Source organism: Monodon monoceros, unplaced genomic scaffold, assembly GCF_005190385.1.
Source record: "Monodon monoceros isolate NGI ecotype Baffin Bay Population unplaced genomic scaffold, NGI_Narwhal_1 Super_Scaffold_6, whole genome shotgun sequence".
NCBI lineage: Eukaryota > Metazoa > Chordata > Mammalia > Artiodactyla > Monodontidae > Monodon > Monodon monoceros.
In genome coordinates, this window is record NW_021703783.1 from 52,654,147 (window position 1) to 52,681,291 (window position 27,145).

Here is a 27,145-nt window from a genome sequence, read left to right on the forward strand (position 1 = left end):
AGGTTATACTCTCAAATTAGTATAGTACTTTGGACGTTTCATCTTGGCAAAATTACAAGTTAAACCTTATTACTGGTTCTTTATGGAACAAAAGTGTGAGTATTGTCATACAAGCCTATTTTCAATTTTCTTTGGTTTTTTTCCAGAACCTTAACTGTTTTGACCTGAATAATTTTTAACGGGAACATTAACTGCTAAGGTACTCATTGTGGGCAAAATTTTCCTGGGTGACATGTTCAAAGTCTGACTGTAATTGAATTTATGAGTGTAATGTTTCTGCATTTTCCCATAGTGTGTGGCATTTAGGTTAGTTTATATTTCCTTCTTGAAGTTACAAAACTCTGAGTTTTTATTTAATTCATCTCCAAAAAAATAATAACTTGTAGCAAAAGTAGGAAATCTTTGATATTGACTGTGCATTCATTCAGAGACCAACCTTGCCTATCTTTCCTTTCATCAGTAATTATCGTGGGTCCTTTATCTCTGCATGTCTGGCTCATACCTGATAACATCTCCAATTCATGGTTCCTCTAATACACTTTGCATATACCGAGTAATTGATTCCACCTTCTAGAATCGCTGAGTCACAACACTGTAGTCACAGACTTCTTTGCTTTACCACATAACGGAAATAGACAAATCATGTCAGCACCCCTGCCCCAAACTGCCTCTGTGTGAGCTGAATGTAGGTCATCGCACACAGGGCTGTGATGCGAGATGCCACGATTTCAGGATACACTGCCTCTGGCTTTTTAATTTAAATTCAGCCTCTCTAAAACACACCTTTCCCCTACCATTGTTTTAATGAAAATTTGCCTTCAAAATAACAGAACTAACATTTCCAATTGAATTGTAACCGAATCCAGGTTTGGCTGTTCACAGCTCATATGCCAATAATTGAGAGGCAAATGTCAGTAGAAAGGAAAGATACTTTAATCAGAAAACCCAGCAATCTGGGGAGATGGTGGACTCATGTCCAGAGACAAATTCCAAAGATTCTGCTCAGCCATGACAGTTTTTAAAGGAAAAAATGGGGGGGCGGGGAAGAATCTCAGTGATTCATCGAGGCAGGAGGTTAGGTTCTATATCATTCTCCATTGAGTGTAGACTAGCTGACTCTCTCTTCAGAAGTTGTCTTACCTGTGTGATCTGCCTGCAGGATTGCTTAGGGGGCTGCTGGGGGTAGAGAGCTAATCATTTTTTAACTGCTTATTTCTTCATTCTTACTTCTTTTTATCTAGGAAAAGAATCAATAGTTTAGGCAAGGCATGGTGTACGTTCAGGAGAGCATAAGTCAGGAGTTAGTTTCAACTGCTTAGTGATCTCATTCCTATAATTAGGTTTTTTTAAGGTTAGAGGGGAACAGAAATGGGCAAACAGGAAAGGGGCAAAGAGCTGCTTTCAATTCCCCACTATCAAGCATCATTCCATTTCCAAGGGATTAAGGGGGAAGGTCTATCTTCTGAAACATCTTCATACTGACATAGGGCACCATATTCTCAAGAGTGGAAGATGTCAACCTGGGTCTGTAACATCTCTTTGCTGACAATTTTAGTTGCCCACTTACATATATGGGCAGAGCAAGCTACAATTATTTTGATGCCCACAAAGATATAGATTATTATGAGCAGTAATGTTAATCCCATTCTCTTGAGGCCAGTTTCTTGGAACTGTGCTAGCCATAGATTCAGAACTACTCAAGATGAAGAAGCTTATATCATGACTACAGTCTGGTCATCAGGCAGGTTTTTTTTGTTTGTTTTTCTTTCCCTTGGTGGCAGTTATAGTATCTGTAAAACAGCTCAGGAATGTGCATCAGACACTGAGTCTGTGACTCTATTGTCCTAATCATTAACTGCTCAGTTTTGTACTTGGGGGGGAGGGAGGTTCTGCTTGGTTCCAGAATGACATTTGGGTAACATACATGAAACGTCTTTACAGGCCTTAATCATAAGTTTTGTAGATGAGAAACAAACTCAAAGGGATTTAACCAGCTTACTCCAGGTTGAGTTGGGATTCAACCATAGCTTATTATAACCCCAAAGCCAGTGGTTCCCAAACTGCCTGAATATCAGAATCACCTGAGGATGACACATACAGATTCCCAGGCTCCATTTCTGGATAATTCTATGGGTGGATCATGGGTAGTGTCCCAGTATAGTCTAGTATCTGCTATTTGTGGCTTATTTTTATTTTCTAGGTAGACTTCAGCCAAGAAAGGAAATTAAACCAAAGTACTTTATTTTTATAAGCCAAGGAAGATGTGAATGGTTTAATAAATCTCATAGCTTATCTTGAGCTGCTCTTTTCTTCTTCCTGAAATGGATCATTTTCTCTATCAGGCAAATGATATGGAAAGAAAAGCAGAGACTGATGTAGTGGCTGCCATGGTGAGCTTGTATACTGCCTCTGGAAGTAATGGGGAGGAAACCCTAGTCTATAGCATTTGCCAATTTCTGTGGTGTAAATACTCCCACCATTTTCAAAATTGTCAATTTCAAACTACTGATGGTTTAACAACCTGCTCACAAAAGTTCTGAATATTTAACAATTGGCCCAAAAGCCAGCTTCAGGATAGGATACTACTGGGTATAAAATACATAGGCGGGAACTGAACAATTTCCCAACATTATCGATATTGTCCACTACATGGCTCGAATTAGTCGCATGGTCCAAGTTGGTTGTGACCTCCCCAAACATCATTCTATCTGTTGCTCTCCTGCTCTGACTTCCAAAGGGACCTCGGTGGCCCCGCTCCTCATCTGTCACTCAGTTTCCAAGGACATGCTCTGATATGGGCCTGGGGAGTAATGAAGCCACAGAAGGGACTAGTGGGTAGGGAGCATTTAGTGGAAGAGAAGTGGATGCCGTCTTTAGGAAGACTACTCTTTCTTCTTACCTGCCTTATAGCAGGGGCAGTACAGCAGGTGAGCCGCCCTCTGCTTGAGAAAGGATTCTATCCTTAGCAGGCCTTGCAGGACAAGGTGGGAATGACACATGAAACAGAGTTTAAGGGAGCTTAGCTCTGAATCTGAGAGGACCAAAAAGGGCTGGGTGTTTCTGTGCCTCCACAGGAGAAACATGCATAAGGCCAAGTCAGAGTACAGGATCAACATTAGCGAAGATACCATAGTGAAGATACCACTGGCTTGATTTTAATCCATGAGTTAGGCTAGAGGGGCAGGCTGGTTTCCCAGGCAGGGCACAACCCTTGCTCATCCAATGACAGAGACTGTTCTTTTGCCTGGAGTAGCCTTTGTGCCACTGACTCATCTTAGGAAACAGCGATGCTGGCAGTTTGACAAAGACTGGGCCCTGAGCACGCTATCGTGACTAATGCCACCACATGGAAAAGGACCAAAAACATATTCCCAAACCAAATGTAAATGATTCTAAGATCACTTACCGTTTTAGATTATTTGTTCCTTAGGTAAACTTCCAGAAGTTGTGATATTTTGGGGGTGTCTACAACTGCAACAAAGGTACATAATCCATCCTTGAGCTCCCTGAGTAGCCAGCTGCAACACTACTTATATGAGAACAAACTGTTTTTGAACGTTAACTCACTTTTACTCTGGTTCAGTCCATTTGTACAATAACTCATTGCCCATATACTCTTTTTCCCGACTAGACATAAAGATGTTTAATTTATCTTCTAAGATGACAAAGTTAAATTAACTCCCAAATGAATCAACCAGAGAGAAATGAATCACAGTACGACTCACAATTTTAGTATAAAAACTCTAGAGCAGGCAGCGTGGGTAGATTTCAAGTAAAAAGACCTAGATTTACTCCACCAGCTGTCAAGTCTTGGTCCAGTCATTTAACCTAAGAGGGTTTTCCCATCGGTAAAACCAGGATATTTATACTTAAATCTCATGGTAACATTTCCTGCCATGTACTAAGCATGTTTATCATGTTCTTTGCCCTTAATCCTCAAAATCATCCTTTAAGAGTGCTTAACTTGGAGTTTAGACTCCCACACAGAGATCGAGATGAGATCCAACATGAACATGCCTTCCCATACACGTGTATGAAATTGAATTGAACAAAGTCTCCCATATATGTGTGTTTGTGCATTTTTATCTGGGTTCTCAGCCAGGGACACATGAGAATCTCAGGATCTGGGGTGAAGATGGGGGTAAGGAAGAACAGAGGCAGTAGGTGTGCTACTTCCATTGTGATCCTGACATTTGCTCCCCTGTCTAGTTTGTGAGATACCAATTTTGACAAAACGACCAAACCACCAGTTCATAACAGTGATTTGGGTGTGTACCATATACATAAAGTAGAAGTTATATTAAAGATGAATAAAAATGGAATTACCTAGGATTTTCCAGAGAAATTAAAGCACATGTCTACAAAGATTTGCACATAGATATCAAATATTCATTATAATCTGAAACTGCAAATAACCCAAAAGTCCACTGTGGATGAGTGGATTAAAAGGAAACATATGTGCCCAACACATAGATGACTCTAAAAAACATTCTGAGTGAAAGCCATATATGAAAGCTAGTTCCATTTATATAAAATTCTGTGGGACTTCCCTGGTGACACAGTGGTTAAGAATCTGCCTGCCAATGCAGGGGACATGGGTTCAATCCCTGGTCTGGGAAGATCCCACATGCCGCGGAGCAACTAAGCCCGTGCGCCACAACTACTGAGCCTGCGCTCTAGAGCCCAGGAGCCACAACTACTGAGCTCACATGCCACAACTACTGAAACTCACGAGCCTAGAGCCCGTGCTCCACAACAAGAGAAGCCACCGCGGTGAGAAGCCCGCGCACCGCAATGAAGAGTAGCCCCTGCTCTCCGCAACTAGAGAAAGCCCACGCAGCAACAAAGAGTCAACACAGTCAAAAATAAATAAATAATAAAATTCTTGTAAACTAATTTATACTGACAGAAAACAGATTAGTGATTGCCTTGGGGACCAGGGGTGGAGGGATGGACTGAACTGCAAAGGGAAATGAGGAAACTTTTTCCATGATGGAAATACAATGTATCTTGGTTGTGGTGTTGGTTTCACGATGTACACATTTTTTCCAAACTCATTGAGCTGCAAAATTTTTAATAACTGCAGATTATACATAAGTATGCCTTAATAAAATTGATAAAAAATTGAATTAACAACTCCAACTCCTAGATGCCAGCAAATCTCATGGAGCATTTCTTGTGTAATTAAAACCACTCACCAACTCAAATGCATGTCCTTTGAGTTGCTCTTTTAGGGAGAATGATGAAATAGTACTGATCCCTCAACACTATTCTCTCCCTTGGGCCTCTGAATAGGGCTTTTAAGAGGCAGTCAGAAGTATACTGCAAAGCTAAAGTGTCATGCGGAGGCTGGGGTAATGACCTCAGCCTCATGATAACCATACCCTAATCCATCTTAACACCTGATAGACCAAGTTCATGTGGTCTGACTTATCCAAAGGGTATATCCAGATTCTACACTCTGTGGCTTAGATAAAACAGACTGTGTGTTATGCACAATTCCCTGCAAGCAAGCTATAATTCCTCTCTTTACTGTAGATCACTAGTCAGCCATTGAAAACTCTATGCTAACCAACTAAACTAACAAGCTTTTTAGAAAGAAGACAATGATACATCTAAGCTTCCAGAGAAATAATGTTTCAAATTTATTTTACAACTGATATGCCTCAGTACACATTTGTATAGAAGCCAAGATGATCTGTGTTCTGTGTTCTAAAATCCAATTATACACTAATTTCTAGTTTTTATTTCCATCTTTAGTGCCTTAGTTTTTAAATCAACAAACGTTTTTAAAAGGTCTGTGAAATGTAAGCAAATACTTTGCATGACCACAGTTCTTTATAACCTCATGGTAACATAAGATCTTTAAGGCTTATTGTGAATCAGTGATTTGCAAAAGCACTCGACCAAATTAAGCACTTTAGAACAGACTGTTCACTTGCTTTCTAACCAACAGGCATGAATATTCTGTGTATCATCTTCAGTACCTTCTATCTATTGTAAATATTTTATGAAATCCATACTTTTTAGAAAATTAAGTTTATCATGACCTGCGAGATAAAGAGTAAGACCACAGAACATGTCCTAAGAGTAAAGAAGTATAGTCAAAAAGTTTGTGTTAGGGACTTCCCTGGTGGCACAGTGGTTAAGAATCTGCCTGCCAATGCAGGGGACACGGGTTCCAGCCCTGGTCTGGGAAGATGCCACATGCCACGGAGCAACTAAGCCCGTGCGCCACAACTACTGAGCCTGCACTCTAGAGCCCACGAGCCACAACTACTGAAGCCTGCACGCCTAGAGCCCGTGCCCTGCAACAAGAGAAGTCACCGCAATGAGAAGCCCGTGCACCGCATCGAAGAGTAGCCCCTGCTCACTGCAACTAGAGAAAGCCTATGTGCAGCAATGACCCAGTGCAGCCAAAAATAAATATATTAAAAACAAAATTCTTAAAAAAAAAAGTTTGTGTTAAATTTTTTAAAAATGAGTTTGCCTTGGAAATTCTACATTTTTCCTACATTTGTGCAAAAACATTATGGACTCAGTTTTGCTGCATTTGGACCAAGCTGCAAAAGAAGTATGATGTGTTTAAGTTGTTGTGAGTAGAATGTTTTTAAAAAATAATTATTTGTTCCAGATAATCACTTTCTAGAGAAGCCAAACCGTTGAAACCCTTGAAACAAACAGAACTGAAACACTTGATCAATTTTTATTTCAAAATGTCTACAAAGTTATAATTCTCCATTTTACAAATAATTTTTCAAAATTCAGACATTATTCAAATGTAAGCCAAAGTCCTTATACAAACAGAATACACACAAAGATCAAAAATATACATATTCTCTCAGCAAACTTTGTTACATAAATAAGAAAAGTATATACAAAAGCTGGTATTTTCAATCTAAAGAACAATTATTTTAACACTGTAACCATATACAGAAGGTACTAAAATAAAAATAAACACCACAGCAAAAGTTAAAGGAACAACAAATTCATTTTATGACATCTACAACTGTAAACATACATAAAGCCAATCTTGGGGGGAATGTATACTTCACACTTATATCTTAATTTTTACTTCATTTTATTCATTTTTAAGAATATTCTCTGGATAGGTGAAATTCACAATTCTACCAGCTACCCCTGACACCTAATACAAGTTAGAACATGTGAAGAACTATATACTCTATGTCTTTGTACTTTGGGACAGATGCAAAACGAATTCTTCAAAAGTTAAATTTTTATGAACCTATGTTAAAAATTTTCCAAGTAAATTGAATTGGCTATTGAAAAATCAAACAATTCTTTTTAGGTAGGAAATGTTAGAAAAAAATCCAAACACTTGTAGTCTTAACATAGTAAAGCAACAAAGAAGATTATGCCAGTGGTTCCCCTAGATAAAAGCAACTTAACTAGGTGTATGTCTAATTATGTTTTGCCCCAGAAATTCTCCTTCCTTCTCTGAGCTCGTGCCAGAGTTTGAAAAGCCCGGAGACTAGAAGCTGCGGAGCGAGCAGAAATCTCAGATAATCTGTCCTCATCTGCAACGAAAGAATTATATTCAGTGCAAAAAATATGTCTTATAAAAATATTATGTTTCAAAACATTAACAGCAAATTAAAAGCATCAAGCTTTGTAATGTCAATATTGACTCTGTCAGAAACCAGTAATCTATTAAAATATAAGATATCAACATTTTTAGGATAGTTCATAGTAATTTTCCAAGTTTATCATATTTAGAAATCAAACATTTTAATGTTAAATGAGCATTCTGTTTCCTTCCTGAAATCCCACTATGTCATTACCTAAACACTTGGCCTGTGATTTCAGTATTACTCGGAAACAGTTCATCATCATATTGTCTTGTCCTACTTTAAAAAGCACAGCTGTTCGAGCAGAAGAACTTTAATGTTTTAAAAATGAAATGCCATACCTTAACATGGTACTCACATCACATTTCTAGAATAATTTCACTTAATGTAGAAATAATGTCTGACTTTAATACGCTACCCTTCATTATTAGTGAAATTCCACAATCGGAGCAAGTAAATCTCTTATCAAGTTATTTGTAAACACTGTTCTTCCATTAAAAAGAAAACAGAACTGGATTCAAAGTGTCCAGATATTGGCATTTCAAAACATAGCAACTTGATTTCCAGCTCATTGAATTCTGAAAAAAGTCTCAAACTTGCTAAGAGAAAACCTTTAATGTGTGTGAAGCTATAATACATAAAGTATTAATTCAAATTTAATTTCAAATTCAAAATTTATAAATTTAGTAATTTCATACTTCTTAGGGTGCATTTAAAATAGTAATTTCAATTGTTCAACACTGAGAATTCAAAATTCCTCCTGCCACTATTAGAAGCAAATGAATTTGTCAAAACGAAAGAAAAAAAATTCATTTTCCCTAATTATATATACTTTAAGAATATACAGACATATGAAAAAAATGATGGATATAATGCTAGGCTGAATTCCTGAGCCACCAGCTACCCAGGCTGTAAAACAGAGTACTGACCTTAGGTGTGATGCTAGGCACAATCTCTTGCCAACTGTTTGTTTTAAAAAAGATTCTTCAAGGCTTATTTTCCAGTTTACTCATTTATAAAATGGGGATAATTTCACCCTCTTCACAGGGCTTCAAGGTTCTAATGAAATGACATCTGTGGAAGTACTTTGTAAACTATAAAGTGCTAACCAAATGTAAGATCATACTATTATGAACTACTATATAATAAAACATTATACTTTTATCTTGTGTTCTTTGACTATTAAAATACCTTCATCATTAAAGGCTTCTTGCTGGGGTAACTGGAAATTGTTCATCCTTGATTTTCCCACTTAAAAAAAAAAAAGCCAGAAGAAATTATCCTTCAAAGCCACCCAACAGTGTATCTTATTTATAGTCAACTCTAAGTGAAGGTAGGCTGTCAGAAAATTTATTAATTTTATAACTTTAATAGAAATTACTGCCAAAGGGCCATTCATTAATTCATAATGTACTTAGCAAATATGTAAACAAACAATGGATAATCTCCTGGGGTTCTTTTCAGTGAAAATACTGATCTATTCTAACTTTAAAGAAATACAGTAAGCTTCTCTTTAAAGATGGCAGCTGGACTACACACATCTACAAAAGTGATATAAACCCACAGGACAGCGAAAATGGGAAGCAAGAAAACAGGAACAAAATTTTGGAAAGTGGGAAGCAAATGGAAGGGCAGTGAGTATGTGGTCATCATAGCCAAGTGAGCTGAATCCTTGGCAGCAGAGGAGGGATACCAAGAAGCAACCAATTTGCTCCCCTGATGGCTGGGGTTTTGGGAGTTCTGAGTACCACTGAGAGTTGGAGCGAAGGTAAAACTGAGTCAGGAATCTAGTTGAAAGTCTTTCTACAAAAGTCTGCCAGATCCTTCTTCAAATTTGTACAGCAGGGTAACTCTCCCAAAAGAGGAATGGAGGTCTCATTGCTAGAGAAGGTTTATCAGAGCTACTTTGACTGAAGGACACCGGATTCAACTGGGGGCACATATTCAAAATAGGGGTATTTTATATATCATTTATCTCCTCAAACAGATAAAACATGCCATCCATGAAATAAGAACTGGATGCTGTATAAAAGGAGTATGTAGTGTTTAAAAAACCTTAGAAATTAAAAATATAGCAAAATATCATTTAAAAACTCAAGTAGAAGATAAAAATTAGCGACCCTTTCAAATTAAAACAAAAAGACAGAGATGGAAAATAGGAGAGGTAAGATAAGAAAATATCATGTTCAACACGTTCAACATCTGAAAAATAGTAGTGCTGGAAGGAAGAAATAGAAAGTGGAGGGGAAGAAATCACTGACTAAATAACTTAAGAAAATTTCCCAGAACTGAGGAACATGACTTTTCAGATTGAAAAGGTCTAGTGAGTACTAGCAAAATGAATGAAAAGGGACCCACTATAAAATTTCAGAGCACTGGGTATAAAGAGAAGATGCCAAGAGCTGCCAGGAAAAAAAAGAAAGCCACATACAAAAGATCAAAAATAAAAAGAGCTTCAGACTTCTCAGTCATAATAGTGGACGTTAGAAAACAGCAGAGCAACACCTAATAAAACCAAAGGAAAATATTTTATGACCTTGAATTCTACAACCAGGCAACATTTGGTAATGTCTGAAGACATCTTTGGTTGTCACGCCTGGGGAAGAGGTGCTATGGCACTTAGTGGGTTGCCTGTATGTTTATGGGAAAGAACATGAGAGACACCTCACACTTAGACCAAAGTGAACTTGGGTACAGCACAACTGAGTGTTCCAGAGATGAGATTTTTTTCTATTTAAAGAAATCTATTACATTAACTAAAAAACTAAATAACACAACTTATTAATATATAGTATATACTCAGAGCCTTTGTATCTATCAGTATAACACTTTCATTTTAATAGACAAAAAACTAAAATCCAAGTAATTACCATTATGCTGAAATTCTGGATCTCTCAGGGAGCCCTGAATTCGACGAGAAGGATGCCAGTAGGATGGGGCACAGGGTGGAGATGGAGACTGCCCAGGTGTGTTAGTTGGATTTTCTGGAATTTTTGAAACTGGAAGAGTTGTCTCAGCAAATTTGGGGATATTGGGTTCAGAATCTTCCCTCAAAGGCAAGGGATCAATTGTTTTTAGACCAGCAGCTGGAGAAGTCAGGAGGGGTATAGCACGACTTTCTTTCTAAATGACAAAAACAAAACAAAATACATATATGCGTGTGTACATATATAAACAAAACAAACGTTTAAACACACAAAAGTATATAACCATAAAAGCAGTAGGAAAAAATATGGGGAAAATTTATGTAACCTCCATGTGGGGAAGGTTTTATAAGCCTAACAACAGATACAGATAAAGATATTTAGCTAAGTAAAAACAAAAGATATGTAAATATTTAAAAAATGAAAGAAAAATGACAAACTTGGGGAAAATATACAACTTACTGGACGGACAATGAATTATTATCACTGTTACATAAATATTTCTTTAAAAGTAGTAAGATAAACCTAATTTAAAGGTAGAAAAAGGATACATATCAGCAATTCATATACATACAAATTACAAATAGCAAACATATTCCACACCTCACTGATAATCAAATAATTTCAAAATAAAAGCAATGACGTAGTAATTTTTCACTTACAAAATTACAAAGATAAATTAAAACAAACAAACAAACTATAATACCCTGAGCTGACAAGCATGCAGAAAACTGGCACTCTTATCCAGTGTTACTGGTAGGACAACCTTCCAGGGGAGCTGGCAAAATATAGCAAAAACCTTAATACTGTGGCTCTTTGACCACACAATTAATACTTAGGGAGTATTTACATAAAAATAGGTAACAACAATATGAACAAAAATGCAGGTAAAGAATGGATCTCTTTAGAGCATTTTTTTCAAAATAAAGTAAAACTAAGAAATAACAACAATAGGCATCTAGTTTTAAAAAATACATTTCAACAATGAGCATCTAGTTAAAAAAAAAAACTATAGTATAACTACAGATCGTACATCATATCACAATTAAAAATCAGATTATAAATTAATGGTATGGAAGTATGTTCACAATACATTGCTAGGTGAGAAAAATGAAAACTTATCTACAGTTTAATAAACAAATACACTATATATCTAAACTCAAATTCAACAATGGATGTTTCTGAACAGTAGGTATGAATTACCTTCTTTTTTGGTTTGCTCAGTATTTTCTATTTTTCCACAATGATAATATATCATGAATAGAAAAGTCCCTGTATAATTTTACTTTTTAGGAGAATGTAAACAAGTAAAATCAAATATAGCCCCAAACTTTCCTGATCATTCCTTGTAATTGTTGCCTTTAGTTATTAACTTTGAGTTTATCAATGTGATGTTCAAAACATTGCTTTCTGACCTTAGGCATCATTTTCTGCAATTAGAGGGCTTATTGCTTCAAAGGGGAGATAGCCTGGGGTCTCATCCAAAAAACAAATATTTTTAAATCAAGATCTAAGATAAAACCACAAATTTTCCACTTGCTTCCCTTTTTTTTTTTTTTTTTTCTTTTTTGCGGTACGCGGGCCTCTCACTGTTGTGGCCTCTCCCTGTTGTGGCCTCTCCTGTTGCGGCCTCTCCTGTTGCGGAGCACAGGCTCCTGACACGCAGGCTCAGCAGCCATGGCTCATGGGCCCAGCCGCTCCGCGGCATGTGGGATCTTCCCAGACCAGGGCATGAACCCGTGTCCCCTGCACTGGCAGGCGGACTCTCAACTGCTGCACCACCAGGGAAGCCCCTGCTTCCCTTTTTAATTACAAAGATCTCTTATGAAAATCGTTCTTTTGGTTTTTTCTTTTTGTATACATATATGTAGAATTTGGAACTTCTGTCAAATTGGTTTCATTACTGTTAAAACCTGAATTAAATCTATAGAATATTTGTAATACATGGGGTTCCCAAGTTTAATTTGACTTTATGATCTGTTCTTGAACCTAAAAGCCTCCTTATTGGCCTCACTGCTTCTACTCTCCCCCAGTATAGCCCATTCTCCACTGAGTAGCCAGAGTGATTTTAGTTATCAAGTGTATCAGAGATCTATATTTGCTTTACTGCTTAAAATCCTCCAAGAGCTTCCCAGTGCCATTAGAAGAACATCCCACTCCTTACCCAGCTCCCTTGCCCACTCCCTTTCCACTCTCATTCCCCACCCTCTGCCCTGCTTTCTCCAGGCTCCAGTCACACAGACCTTTTCACTCTCGATGAAACGCTCACTGTTGTTCACCTGCACTTGCTGTTCCTTCTACCTGGAAAACAATCTCCAGCCCAGATCTCTGCATGGGCACCTCCCTCATCAGCCAGGTCTTGCTGAAATGTCACCTCCTCAGAGGTGCCTGTCCTGATGACCCAAACTAAAGCAGTCTCACCCACCCCTTGGAGGTCATTTTCAGTTTTATTTAATTGATAGCACTTACTACTATCTGAAATTCTTTTTTAAAAAATCATTTGTCTACTTCTCCCAATGAAAATGTAAGTTCCATGATTGCAGGAATTTTATCTTGATTACCAATGAATCCCCAGATCCCAGAACAGTGTTTGATACATAGTAAGAGCACAGTAAATTCTGAACTGAGTGAATGAAAATGAAACTCCTGATGTTCCCCTCCAAAGATGGCTTTCGTGCAGAGTTCTCTTACTCAGTGCGTGGCACTCTCCATCAATCCTGCTGGGCAAGTCAGAAACCTAGAAGTCATTATCCAACCCAGCTCCAGGACTTGACATTGTTCCCCTTACACAATTCTTCAGTTTCACTCACGTCTATGCCCACCCTCTTTAGTCCAAGCTATCACAGCTCCTATCTGGACTACTGCAATGGGCTCTCAAAGGTATCCACAGTCCACTCTTGCCTTCCACGGCAGCCAGAGAGATCTTGCAAAACATAAATCAATCACAACACTCTCATATTTAAAATATTTCAGTCATTTTCCATTTTACTTGAGATGAAAGAAATTCTCAATGTTGCTGTCTCTTCCAGCCTCATCTTGCTCCTGCTCCCTGCCACACACTGTACTGGTCTTTGTTTCCTAAAACTCTATGTCCATGGGACTTCCCTGGCAGTCCAGTGGTTAAGACTTCACCTTCCAATGCAGGGGGTGTGGGTTCGATCCCTGGTCAGGGAGCTAAGATCCCACATGCCTCGTGGCCAAAAAACCAAAATATAAAACAGAAGCAATATTGTAACAAATTCAATAAAGACTTAAAAAAAATGGTCCACATCAAAAATAAAATTAAAAACAAAAAAACTCTATGCCCTTTCTCTCCACGGGACTGTGGCATATGCTATGCTTCTCTTCCCCTCCCTTTTTACCTGGTTAACTCTTCTTCTTCCTCTATATCTCAACTCAATTATGACTTCTTCAAAGAAGCATCCTTGACTTTCAAGAAGCTTCCTGATCTCCATGACTAGGTCAATTCCTTCCAGGGCAGCACTATATACTTCTTTGAAACTATTATTAGTTTTAATTTTACTTCTTTGGGGATGTGATTCTCACAAGACTGTAGGTTCAACAAAATCATGTACCATGTCTATTTTTGCTCATTATCACAACCACAGCATCTAGCATGTAAGTAAATGGATAAGAAACATCTGCTGAATGAATGAAGTGAGCTAACATACACTTGGGTTTTTAATATCATTTTTAAAATGTACAGATGGTACTTGACTATCAAACCAATATCATGAGAATTCTACTCTCAAGTCTTGTGAGACAGTGTTGTTTAGGGGTTAAAAATGTGGGCTCTGAGAACAGACTGCCTGGGGACAAATCCTACTCCACCATTATGAAGACTGAACAAATTAACACATGTAAAGTACTTAGCACAGAGCCTAGAACATAGTAAGTGCTCAGTAAATGCTAGCTATTATGATCATCCCCACAGAAGTTCCCCAAATTGCTGCTGCCTCACAACACTCCCACAATTCAAGTTGAAAATATTTCTGGATAATATAACATAGTCTTCCTAATTCCTATGGTAAAAAAAAGAGATACAGGATGATATTAACCAAGGGCAACTGAGTGACAGGGATAATTCACTGCAAACTGAATGACTTACAGATTTAATGTTATTATAATAGTAGCTTCTGTAAGAAAACAAAGGAAAAAAATGACTGTGTTCAGTGAGTTTAATGACTCCTCTGCCTACCAGCAACCAAGGGGTAGACAATGGAAAATAACCAAATCTAGCTCCTGGTACAGCTACTGCTATGATCCAAATGACCATCACCTCTTGCCTGGATATTGTAACTGACTAACCAGTTTCAAGCCCTTGCTCTTGCACCCCTACTGTCTATTCCCAATACAGTTGCCAGAGTGACCTTGGAAAAACCCAAGTCAAATCATATCACTCCTCTGCCCCTCTAAAGGCTTTCCATTTCATTCAGAATAAAATTCAAAGTCTTTGCTATGACCTATAAGGCCCTACACAATTTAGTTCCTCATTATGCCTCTGACCTCATTGCCCATCCTGTTCTCCCTTTCTTGCTCTCAGCTCCACTCCTGCCTGTTCCTCAAAGAATCAGGTACCGTCTCACCTGGAGGACTTTGCACTTGCTATTCTTTTTGCCTGGAATGCCTTCCTAGATATGCATATGGGTCAGTCCTTCACCTGCTTCAGATTCTGCTCAAATGTTACCCTCTCAGTAAGAACTTCCCTCGCCACTTCCTACTCACTTCCCCTGCTTTATTTTTCTCCTTAGTTCTTATCACTATCTAAAATACTATGCATTTTACCTAGTTATCCTGTTTATTGTCTCTCTCCTCCACTAGAATGTAAGTTCAGTGAGGGCCAGGATTTTTACCTGCTCCTTTCACTGCTACATCTCTAGTGTTAAATCAGCATCTGGAACAAAACTGCCACAGAAGATGCTCAATCAATAGTATTGTTTTTCTTCTCTCTCTTCCTGTTGTCACTACTGACAAAAATTGAAAGTATAGCAGAAATACAGTGCCACTACCCAAAAAAACAATTCAATGCCTTTGCCTTCTGAAAGTAAGTTAACAGCATCATCTCCATATATGATAGGCAGAATTTTCTAAAATCTGAACCTCTCATTCACTTATTGCATGTGACTAAAATAATCACTTCCTGAAGAGACGTTTTTCTCCAAAATATAAATATTTACCTTCCTAAAAGTTTCTAAGCCATCCTGAGAGGACATTCTTTTTCTCTGTTCTGCAACTGAAGGCTTCATTTTAGATGGAGACACTAAAACAGCACCACCTGGAAAAATGCAAAAGATGTTATATTTTGATTAAACTAAATTATCATGTAGAGAAAGCAGGTGAAATAAGAACTGCACAGTGTTTGCCTGTTACCAACAGCTGGAGTGGTAAGATCGTGATGAGTCCTCTGGATTCCACCAAGTTCTCTTAGCTTCGGAGTAGGAAGCCTGCCTCCTTTTCCTGAGGACACAGAAGACGACTCCGACCTACAAATTAAAACAATTATGAAGCATGTCCTCCAGAAAATATAATAAAAAAATACTTTGCCATCATTATGCAATTAAACTATAAACCTATAAGAGAAGGCCATTTTGTTTCTGAAAAAAATAAACAAATCTACACACAGTTAAGAGTAACTGAATATTGGAAAAGAGGTGAGATCACTGCAAGTCAGCAACACACCAGAGAATTCTTCCATTATATCAGAACCTAACTTCCATATTAGCTGCAAAACTCACGAATGAATGATAAGGGCGTTGGACTACGGACAAAAAAATACCATAACCAATGGCAGAGAACCACTCCCCAAAGCACTCTGCATATAAATCAATGGAAATTAGCTATTTGCAGAAATCACTTATTTTATTTAAAAAAATTTTTTTAACATCTTTATTGGAGTATAATTGCTTTACAATGGTGTGTTAGTTTCTGCTTTATAACAAAGTGAATCAGCTATACATATACATATGTTCCCATATCTCTTCCCTCCTGCATCTCCCTCCCACCCTCCCTATCCCACCCCTCTAAGGTGGAAACAAAGCACCAAGCTGATCTCCCTGTGCTATGTGTCTGCTTCCCACTAGCTATCTATTTCACATTTGGTAGGAAATCACTTATTTTAATATTACAAAACATCTTTTCTTTCTTTTTGGTAGTATAACCATCTGATAGTAAAGAATATCAGTTATTTTCTTCAAGTCACAAAGTCATACTTCCAGAGATATCTAGAAAATCATAATTAGGAGGATATAAATGAAAATAACCCTAACTACTTCCTCCCCAAGTAGCTCAATGTTCAAGTGTTCAATTACCAAGTAGTGGTGACTCAAATACCTGAGTGAATCAAATTATATAAACCATAAAGAAATGCCTATTTCGTGACATTAAAATAAAATCTGCTCTTTATTCGTCATAAAACCAAAGTGTAAACCACTATAATTAATTAGTGACAAAACGAAATACATATTAACTGTGAACAATAATGCGTCTATATACTGATTAATTTAAAACGCTCACCCTTCTTTTATCTTGTCTGCTTTAGATTTTTCCTGTACTTCCAACTTCTCTAGCTCTCCCACGTTAACCTGCTTGTCCCCTTCCTCCTCTTCCTCCTCCTCTCTTGGCGGTTTGTGTGTGTCTTCAGTGATGTTCTCTGCATCCCAAGCCAGACGCCTTCTAACAGGTATGGGAGCATCTGACACACCCAATTTCTCTGTGGTAGTTTTCTGGGGCTGTTCTTCCAAGATAGGTCTTTTTTCTTCTAGTTTTGTTGAAGGACATTTCTGCAAAGTCTTATGGCTTGTAGGATCTCTGCATAACAAAAATAAGTTTTATTTTAAATTGAGTAGTTTGAGGTTTCTAATTCATACTTATTTTAATAAGTCCGTCATTGCCTTCCATGGTTCACAACTCTGTTTCCCACTGATATTGCCTTGCCCAGATACTGAAGAAAAATATCGAATTAAGAGTTCATTTTACAATAGAAGTTAAAGTTACAATCTATTAAAATATTCCAAAATAAATTATATTTATCTCCTTCTACTCCTCCCATCACGCATACATGCCTGCACCACTGCTGATAAAACTCACATGTATCTCTCGAGTGGCTTCTGCATACATAAACTAGGACCCCCTCACATGGTCTAACTTGTTCAGTTACTCAATTAGGGTTTGTGCACAAACTCATGTGTACTTATGGATCAAATAAGCTGCTTCCAATTTTATATTTTAGATATATTAATCTTTTCAAGTCACTGTTAAAGAACAGATTTTGTGATGAACTTTTAAAATCAGATGTCACATAATTAGAATTTATAGTTAATTTGGTATGTATGGCTACACTAATACACTATAAAAACCAAAAACTATTTTATTTGCTACAAATCGATGTGCTATTCCTCTTAGAAACAGTTTAATTGTGTTCACTTTGAAACCCAAAATAGCAGAGAATTCTTCCATAGAATCAGGGTGGAAGTTCCATATTAACCACAAAAATCCATTAATGAATGATAATGGAAATGTACTAATAGATAATATTCTCTAAGTTTTTATTATTGTTACCTTTTTCTTTTTGTTTTACTTTTTAAAGTTTTTTACATCTACTGTATAGTCATCCCTAGTCTACTCTTAATTGCTAAGAAGGAATTTTATAAAATCCAATCTTCCAGATTTAAATTACGTATTATTTCTACCCAAGCGTGTAAAGCAAGTATGTATAGCTTTACTTTTCACAGAGAATAAACTAAAAATAATGAAATGTAATAAGTGGCTGGTATATTTCCATTAGACTAGATGACTTTTGAGTCTTCATATCATTTTCCTATGTAATTCCATGATCTACATAATCTATAACATACTTTTCCACCATCCACAAATAACATCTCACCCAGCAAGATCTAGTGCTCTAATGTTGCTACTAATGGTTCCTTCTGAGCTCGTGGTCGAGGAGACATCCCAACAGCGGTTGTTTTCAGACAGAATCTGATTCAGATGGTCCCGAGAAAAATGAGTTCCCTGAACTCGTTTCCTATAAAACTCAGCCTTCTCTCGGAGTTCTTTAACCTATGCAGGAGAGTTGAGATATCATGTATCATTGTAAATGCTCCTTTGCAAATATCACCAAGTAGCATATCCAAGACATTGTACAAATACAGCCAGAGACCAAGGAGAAAGAAAGGCAAAAGTAGCCACATACACTATGTGCATTTTTAAGCAGAAATTAAAACAGTCAAGCTGATGCACAGTGCAGTTATTTTACTTCAGGCCAGCAGGCAGGGAGAAATTTGCAGCAGCTAAGAAAAATATCGACACCTACTTCTTACTTCAACTGAAATTACGCAAGTACTCTATGCATTATTACAGATTTAAAAACTCAAAAGCAACCAACCTCCGCATACCACATGGCATTTAGAGAACCCTAGGGGAGGAATACAGAAACATACTTAATGACAGGTTAATGCCATAATTGAATATTAATGGGAATCACTGAAACACCTTATTATTTTTCCTTCTAAATATATACCAAACTTGTCAATCAATTTTTTTTTAGTATTTTCAGTAGCATTTAATTCAGTAACCAAGATACTTTAACATTGCCTTGAAAATCAACCACGTTCTTGCATGGGTGGAATGCTGTCCGCAACAAGGTAACCTAATTACTATTTCCCCACCTCTGGAAGAGTACTGACATGCCAGAAACCCCTAGCCCCAGTCTTTACTTCTAGGCTTATATACACCTGCTGCTACTACTACAGAAGCTCCACTGAGAGAGTCATGAGGCTTTCCTCTCCACATTCCTCAACATTCCCTTGTAATCAGCAAAACCAGTATTAAATACATAATTTAAAAGAATATCCCACAAAATAATAACTGTAATATATTCGACAAAGCAACAGGATACCAAAAAAAAGTTCTGATGAACTACTGATATAAGGTGACTTGAATTCCCTAATATGCAAATAACATATTTTCACGTGAAAAGGAGTCTTTTATACTCATTGAAACCCTTTCATTTTATACATCATACTGCCACCTTCTGGCTTCCCTGAATACAATTCCACAATGTAAAAAAATTAAGTTGCAGCTTAAAAGTTTTGAATAATCTGCTTAAAATAATTTATTCTCAAAAAACTGTATAATTTTTTCCTATCATAAATACAAATATTAGCCTTAAAAGGATACCTGGATACTGTCTGCTAAAATCGCTTTTCTCATATTATGTAATAACCTAAATGGGAAAAGAATAGATACATGTGTATGTATAACTGAATCACTTTGCTGTACAACTGAAATTATCACAAAATTGTTAATCAACTATACTCTAATATAAAATAAAAAGTTAAAAAAATAAAAGCAAAGGAAAAAAACTGCTTTTCTCTCACTTAAGGGCAAAAAGCAAATAATGAAAATTGGCATTGCAAAAGCAACTGGAGAAACATATCCTCAGCTCCTTAAGGAAATACTACTGATGCAGAGAGATGCAAGTGCTACATCTCTAGGGAATCAGACAAAGCAAAGGACAGCGCCTGCCAGGGCAAAAGAAAACACATAATCCCAACAGAGTCCTACTGCTCTAATGAACCAAACCTGAAACATTCCTAAAAGATAATTCAAAATATTGTTTTCTTCACTGTTAAGAAAATTAAGCCATGTTCATTTATCATTTTTTCAACTCTTATACTTTAAAGAAAATTACTAATAATGGTTTTTGCATTTAATAGGTATTGAGTCTGTTGAACTCTTAACCAGTGTATTCTGAATGCATGGGAAGCTTGTAATAAAGTGCCTTGATATAATCTGGATTTTATTTCTAATAAGTACCCCCATGCTTCAAATGTGTCATGGTCACTCCATCACCTACATGATAAAATCTTCGTGCCTTAGGATCACTTCCTCCCCCCTGGGTTCTCAAAGCCCTTGGTGCATATCCCCACTAGTACTTATTTCATTCTTCTGGAATTATTGCTTGTGTCACTTTTCCCCATTAACCTATGAACTCCTTGAGGTGAGGGAGAATGTAGCCTTTCAACATTGATTCCACAACCTGTCCTGAGTATGGACTAAGAGCTAGGCCTGAGCTAGACGGCTGGTAGCAAAGATAAGCAAGAAAGTTCCTGCACTCAATGTGCTCACAATCTGGTGGAGCAGGCTGACCTTCTCGTATATGATAAATCATTATCATAATATTGGTACGATCTATGCCATAATAAACAAATGAGATATAAACTGAAGGAGTGGTTTCAAAAGGGGGTCCTACCAGTCCTACTGTGTGTAAGGTGGAGCAGGAAGGAGCTGCAGAGAAGGCTGCATTCTATCCATACGGGAGGACCTCACTGATTGACGAATGAGAGGATGGACGAACATCCCCTCCATGTACACAGTGACCTAGTTTTATCTGACATCAACTTTTTTTAAAGAAGGGAGGGGAGATACAGAAATTCTGTAAAACTTTATTCAGTTCTATTTGTTACTGACATTCAAAACTCAATGTTTTAAATTGACTTTATCAGCAATCTTTGTTAATAATCTTAGTACTGTTATATTTTACAAATACATGATTTTAAACTTCTGTAGTCCTAAACTCAGATGAAAAAATAGGATGCTGATATTTCCAAAGTAAGGTGTTCTACTAGAAAGAGAAAAAAAATCAATGGTGTGAACTCAGTATTAAAAACAATCCCTACAGCCAAAAAAAGGAGCCACTAAAAATGATACGAATAAACCATGCCTAACTCAGTTAAAGCCACACACACCCCCTTTTCAGGTCAAGTAACACCATCAGGTTACATAATATTAAATGCTATAAGTAGAACGTTTTCCTTTCTGGATTTCTTTTCCCAAATTAAGAATTCAACTAAGTTGTTTAAAATTTATATGTGAAAAATTCAAACTCAGAAAACTGGGGAATAAAATACTCCTTTTCCCAAAATCATCCCCTGAAAATGAAGAGTCATCTTATACCTAAAAGTCCTTACAATGTCTGTCAAATTACAGAATGTCTCAATGTGGCACTTCATCTTGAAACAAAGTCCTATTTCTGGAAGACACATTAGAAAAAAATTATCTCAACCAATGCAGTTGGGAGGATTAGAAGACTACCTAACAATCAGGAAAAAAAGACATTTAACACAGAACCAGTAGTTATTCTGAGGATTGGACTTAACAGTTGCAGTTGCTGATTATTATTAAAAAACAGCCTTCAAGCGAGCATTTTAAAGAGGAATAGAGCCACTGGTTATAGTATAGAGATAACAAATGTACAACCACTGGACAAATAAAATCAACTACCCTAATGTTATGTGAATAGGAACTTGGGACACAGGATAAAATATCTAGTGACTAGGCTATAAATAGATTAAAAAAGTACAATATCTCAAAGAAGAAAGAGGGAAATGAAGATGATACATGGACTAGAAAACTGTAACACGATTCAAAGTGCATTAATATTCTAATGATAAAAAAGTCGCTGATGTCCAAATGCATTTGACGAGTGTGAATAATATTCCATGAAATGTTAGGAGTAGGAAAATGAGGGAGTACCTTATACGTAGGTACCTCAAAATCAGCCACATACAGTAAGTATCTTCCAGGGAAAAAAATGTAAGATATAAGAAAATATGGCCCATATTAAATGTCTATGACCTGATCGACTAAAACTATTATCACTATCAGTGATCGCTAACCTCATAACTAAAAATTCTTATTCTTTTCTAACTCCAATTTGTTTTTTTGAATGATTTTGACCATGAAGTTAAGGCAAACTATTCTACTAATTTAAACATTTTCAACCACCTATAGCAATTAATAAAACAAACCTTCAGAAAAGTCACATTACCAAGATATTATAATAGGAAATCTTAAAGACCGATCTTAAATTAACAACAAAAACAAAAATGTTCTCTTCCACAAGGGCAGGATAAGGACTGTCACATTATCACGACTCCAGACATAACAGTCCTCTGAGTCCATTAAATGTTTACATCTGAGGCCTAAATACCAACTCATCTTAGTTCAAAGAAGTCTCAGACTAAGGGATAATCTTTCCAAAACAAGGAGCTTCTCATGAACCCAACCTAGCGAAGTACCGGAACACGAGAGGGCAGTGGCTGACACCTATCAACTGGCCACACACGCCCTCTATGGCCACACTCTGTTCCTGCCTTTGCCTGGGGTTTTCCCCCATTCCCCATCAGACTCCTCAGGCACAGAGATCCTCACGGAGGTCTGGCATGGTCAGAAACTGCTCAAGAATTCAAAACTGACTCAATTCCTTTCTTCTGTCATGGCTGCTTTCAATGTTCTCATTTTTAACTTGATTTCACCAAGGTGAGTATAGGAATTTTGCCCCCAGTAATATTCGGTTGGCCGAAAAGTTCGTTCGGGTTTTCTGTAACGTCGTATGGAATGACCTGAACGAACTTTTTGGCCAACCCAATATCATCACCAGGACATAGGTCTGGGAGCTGCCAGAGCCAAGAGCCAGAAGCTCAAAGTGTCAGAGGCTGATTACACATAATTGTTAGCCATGGTTTAAAGTATGGAGCTAAATAAGATTCATTCCCCATCCAAATTACCCCTCTCTTTATAATGTCTAATCCAAAATGTTCTCATTTAGCTTATTCACACAGAAAGGGGAGCAAACCATCAAGATGTAGTTTAAAAGATGCTAACTACACAATAACCAAAAAAGCTCCACCGTTTATCCTTTGGCTATAAGAAGCTAGTACTAAACTAGCACTCACCAATTCCAGAATTACCCTTTTCTTCCAACCTTTCTTTAGGATCCTCAGAATTTCTCCCATATGTCAGGGTATCCCAACACTAGAACTCAAACCTCTATCAACAGAGGCCACTCCTTCCTTGTGCTTGCAGACTGCACTATTAGTACATGCTAACAGGGCACGTCAGTCAGATAACTAATCTTGAAAAATTAATCAATCTTGAATTGAGAGAGTAGAGGTCTGAAGGTTATAAAATAATCAAATCTATAATGCTACAATTCTATAAACTGACTTCATTAACATAAATATTTGATTTTTAACCTTAAAGACCTTATAATAATACTAATCTCTAAGCTAGTATTTTAAAAAAAAGTAAACACACTGATAAACTATAACCTCATACATACAATTTAAGTTCCTGATACTTTTAGTGCTATTACCGCATCATACATTTTCATACTGTCATCTCTATTACTAGGTGAAACTATTGTGAAATCAAACTGATATAGTGCCAAAGAACATGTGGGCTTCCTGAGCTTATATACTCACCTGATTTGGTATGTTTTCCTTCACACGTGTCCAAGTCCCAGCTTTATATAAATATTGGGCTGGGCTCAGAAATTTTGCTCTATATTCAGAATTCACCTTCCTAACAGAAATGAAATGAGAGTAAATATTTCACCATGTTGATCATCTAAATACCATGATATTTTTCTTACAAAATACATACCCAAGCCTTTGATGTCTCCAAGGAGTAAGTTTCTTTTTAGGCTGGTTTAAGTCTTTTGATTCCATCTCTGCTTCTAATTTTAAAGGATCATCTGTTTTATTATACTAAAATGAAAATAATTTAAACTTTTTATGCTCAATTTATGTTATACATTAAAGTGAAAGCACAGATGTTATAAAGTATAGCTGGATACTGAATTACAATTCTGTTTCTAAAAGTAAGCTTTAACTACTAAAGATAACATAGAAATCATAAAAAATCAACAAGCAAGTTTTGAAACTAGTATATCTGGTTAGTTTCTTGAAGTATATAGCTCAGGATATGGTTTCATTTTCTAACAATAAAAATTTTAGATACTTGGCTAGGAAAAAGTTTTAATTAACAAACATCTAAATAAATAAACTTTATGTTAACGACCTATTGAACACTGGTCTTACATTTCCCCTTGATATTCTAAGTTTACATTTAATTGTTACTCATTGGGACCTTCCACTTAATTATTGTAAGTTAGCACACAGCTTTACTGAATAACTTAATTCTTTTTTTTTCAAGAACATCATAGGTCCAACAAGTATATATATTATTAAACATATACATCATATATAATATATATGTATGACTTATATATATGCATATATAATTTTTATATATGTATATTTATATATATATAAATTATTTTACTTTTAGTCATCTAATTTTTATTCTTAGAACCCATAACATTTCAGGTATGACATTCCAGGAGATCAAAAAATAGGACTTACCCCTGATTTACCTATAATTTACAATAATTTTAACCTGATGCTGTAACTGAAACAGCTGTAATTTCACACAGAGAAGTACATGTTTGTATATACCAAGGTAAATCGTGTGAATTATACTGGCTATAATTTGGCATACTAAAGCTATGGTTTAAAATACATGTGTGTATGTGTGTTTCTATCTGATTTCCACTATTTAATTTAAAGTATGTGTTTCTATCACCACTGTGACCCCTGGAGCTCACATTACTATAAGGACAATCATTTGATATTAGACATAGCAGACTTACCTGCTGTATTGCTAAGCATTTGCTGCACTGTATTACACTTAATTATTTAGATCTGTCTCCCCACTGACCCAAGAACTGCTTAGTGCTTAGGGCTTAGTGTAGTTATCACTGTATTCTCAGTACCTACCTGGTGCCTGGTTTCTACCAGGTGCTAGATGAACATTTGACATTTAGTGAATAAATAAACAAATTAGTGAACTAACTAAAAACAAAATCTCAAATGGTGATAAGTAAAAGGAAATTTGTAAAGTTCCAAATGGTGGTAAGTAAAAGAAAACGTGGAGCGTTTCAAATCATGAGGATTTTATTTTGTTTAAAGAACTGACAAATACCTTCTTTTCAGGAGATATTGTTTCAAAATTTCCGTTCTCCTTCAAATGATTTCTTTGTTTTGGTTCTTTCACTGGAGAGACACCCTTAAAATTTCTTTTGTATTCAGTTTCATGGATGAATGAGTTACCTTTGAATTGTGGAACAAATTTGCTTTTATTGTGGAAAACCTTAAAAAAAAATTACTTTAGTTTAGTTTTTTGTTAAATATACAGAACTTCTTCAATTGCTTAAAAAATTTCACATACGAAGTTGAATCATAGGATACAAAAAAGGGAAAATTATATACGACTGTAATTTCATTTCACATGTCTAATTAACATCCATTGCAACAAAAGCAAAAACAAATGGGATTGCATCAAACTAAAAAAGTTCTGTACAGAAAACAATCAACAGAGTGAAGAGACAACATATTGAGTGGGAGAAAATATCTGCATTCATCTCATAAGGGGTCAATATTTAAAATATTTAAGGAACTCAACTCAACAGCAAGAAAACAACCCAATTAAAAAATGGGCAAAGAGGCATAAAAACAGACATATAGATCAATGGAACAGAATAAGGAGTCCAGAAATAAGCTCACGTGCATATGGTCAATTAACTTATGACAAAGGAGCCAAGAACATACAATGGCGAAAGGGTCTCTTCAATAAATGGTGTTGAGAAAATTGGACAGCTACACACAAAAGAATGAAGATGGACCACTGTCTTGTGCCACACATAAAAATTAACTCAAAATGGATTAAAGACTTGAACGTAAGCCCTGAAACCATAAAACTTCTGGAAGAAATCATAGGCTAAGCTCCTTGACATGGGTCTTGATGATGGTTTTTTGGATTTGATACCAAAAACAAAGGCAACCAAAGCAAAAATAAACAAGTGGGACTACATCAAACCAAGACACAATATTTTCAAATCATATATCTCATAAAGAGTTAATATTCAAAATAATAAAGAACTCATAAAACTCAATAGAAAAAAAAAAAGCAATCTGATTAAAAATGGGCAAAGGAACTTTTTTCCAAAGAAGACATACAAATGGCCAACGGGTACACAAACAGGTGCTCAACATCACTAATCATCAAGGAATAAACCAACATCAGTGAGATTTCACCTCACATGTTAGAATGGCTATTATCAAAAATACAAATGGTAACAAGTGTTGGCAAGGATGCAGAGAAAAGGGAACCCCGGTCCACTGTTGGTGGGAATGTAAAGTGATATGGCCATTATGGAAAGCAGTATAGAGGGTCCTCAAAAATTTTAAAATAGATCCAGCAACCCCACTTCTAGGTATATATCCAAGGGAAATGAAATCAGTATCTCAAAAGATATCTACACTCCCATGTTCATTATAGCATTATTCACAGTAGCCAAGATATGGAATCAGTCTAAGTGTCCATGGACAGATGAATGGATAAAGAAAATGTATTATTATTCAGCCTTAAAAAAAAAATCCTCTCACCTGCAACAACATGGATGAACCTGGAGAACATACGCTAAGTGAAATGAGCCAGGCACAGAAAGACAAATACTGCATTATATGATCCCACTTATATGTGGAATCTAAAGGAACTCATAGAAGCAGCAAATAGAATGGTGGTTGCCAGGGACCAGGGGGTGGGAGAAATGGGGAGATGTTGGTCAAAGGGTACAAAGTTTCAATTATGCAGGATAAATAAGTTATGGAGATCTGAAGTACAGCATGAATATAGTTAACAATACTGTATTATGTACTTAAAATTTGCTAAAAGGATAGATCTTAAGTGTTCTCACCACACAAACAAAAAATGGTAACTATGTGAGGT

General features: G+C 36.5%; 1 protein-coding gene across 3 annotated transcripts in view; it reads right to left on the minus strand.

The window, feature by feature from the left end:
• Positions 1–6,791: 6,791 nt before the first annotated feature.
• Positions 6,792–27,145, minus strand: part of MDM1 (Mdm1 nuclear protein) — a 28,994-nt gene continuing 8,640 nt past the window's right edge. For 2 of the 3 annotated variants that reach the window (XM_029204186.1, XM_029204188.1), the window contains 11 exons: positions 25,340–25,507; positions 23,960–24,063; positions 23,779–23,878; positions 18,897–18,926; positions 18,396–18,571; positions 17,027–17,320; positions 15,884–15,996; positions 15,691–15,788; positions 10,460–10,712; positions 8,781–8,840; positions 6,792–7,538 (listed from right to left, as the gene is read on the minus strand). In XM_029204186.1, coding sequence (XP_029060019.1) covers positions 7,426–7,538; positions 8,781–8,840; positions 10,460–10,712; positions 15,691–15,788; positions 15,884–15,996; positions 17,027–17,320; positions 18,396–18,571; positions 18,897–18,926; positions 23,779–23,878; positions 23,960–24,063; positions 25,340–25,507 — 1,509 coding nt within the window. In that variant the 3' untranslated portion in view covers positions 6,792–7,425. The remainder of the gene's footprint in view (positions 7,539–8,780; positions 8,841–10,459; positions 10,713–15,690; positions 15,789–15,883; positions 15,997–17,026; positions 17,321–18,395; positions 18,572–18,896; positions 18,927–23,778; positions 23,879–23,959; positions 24,064–25,339; positions 25,508–27,145) is intronic. The other variant, XM_029204187.1, reaches the window with a different exon arrangement.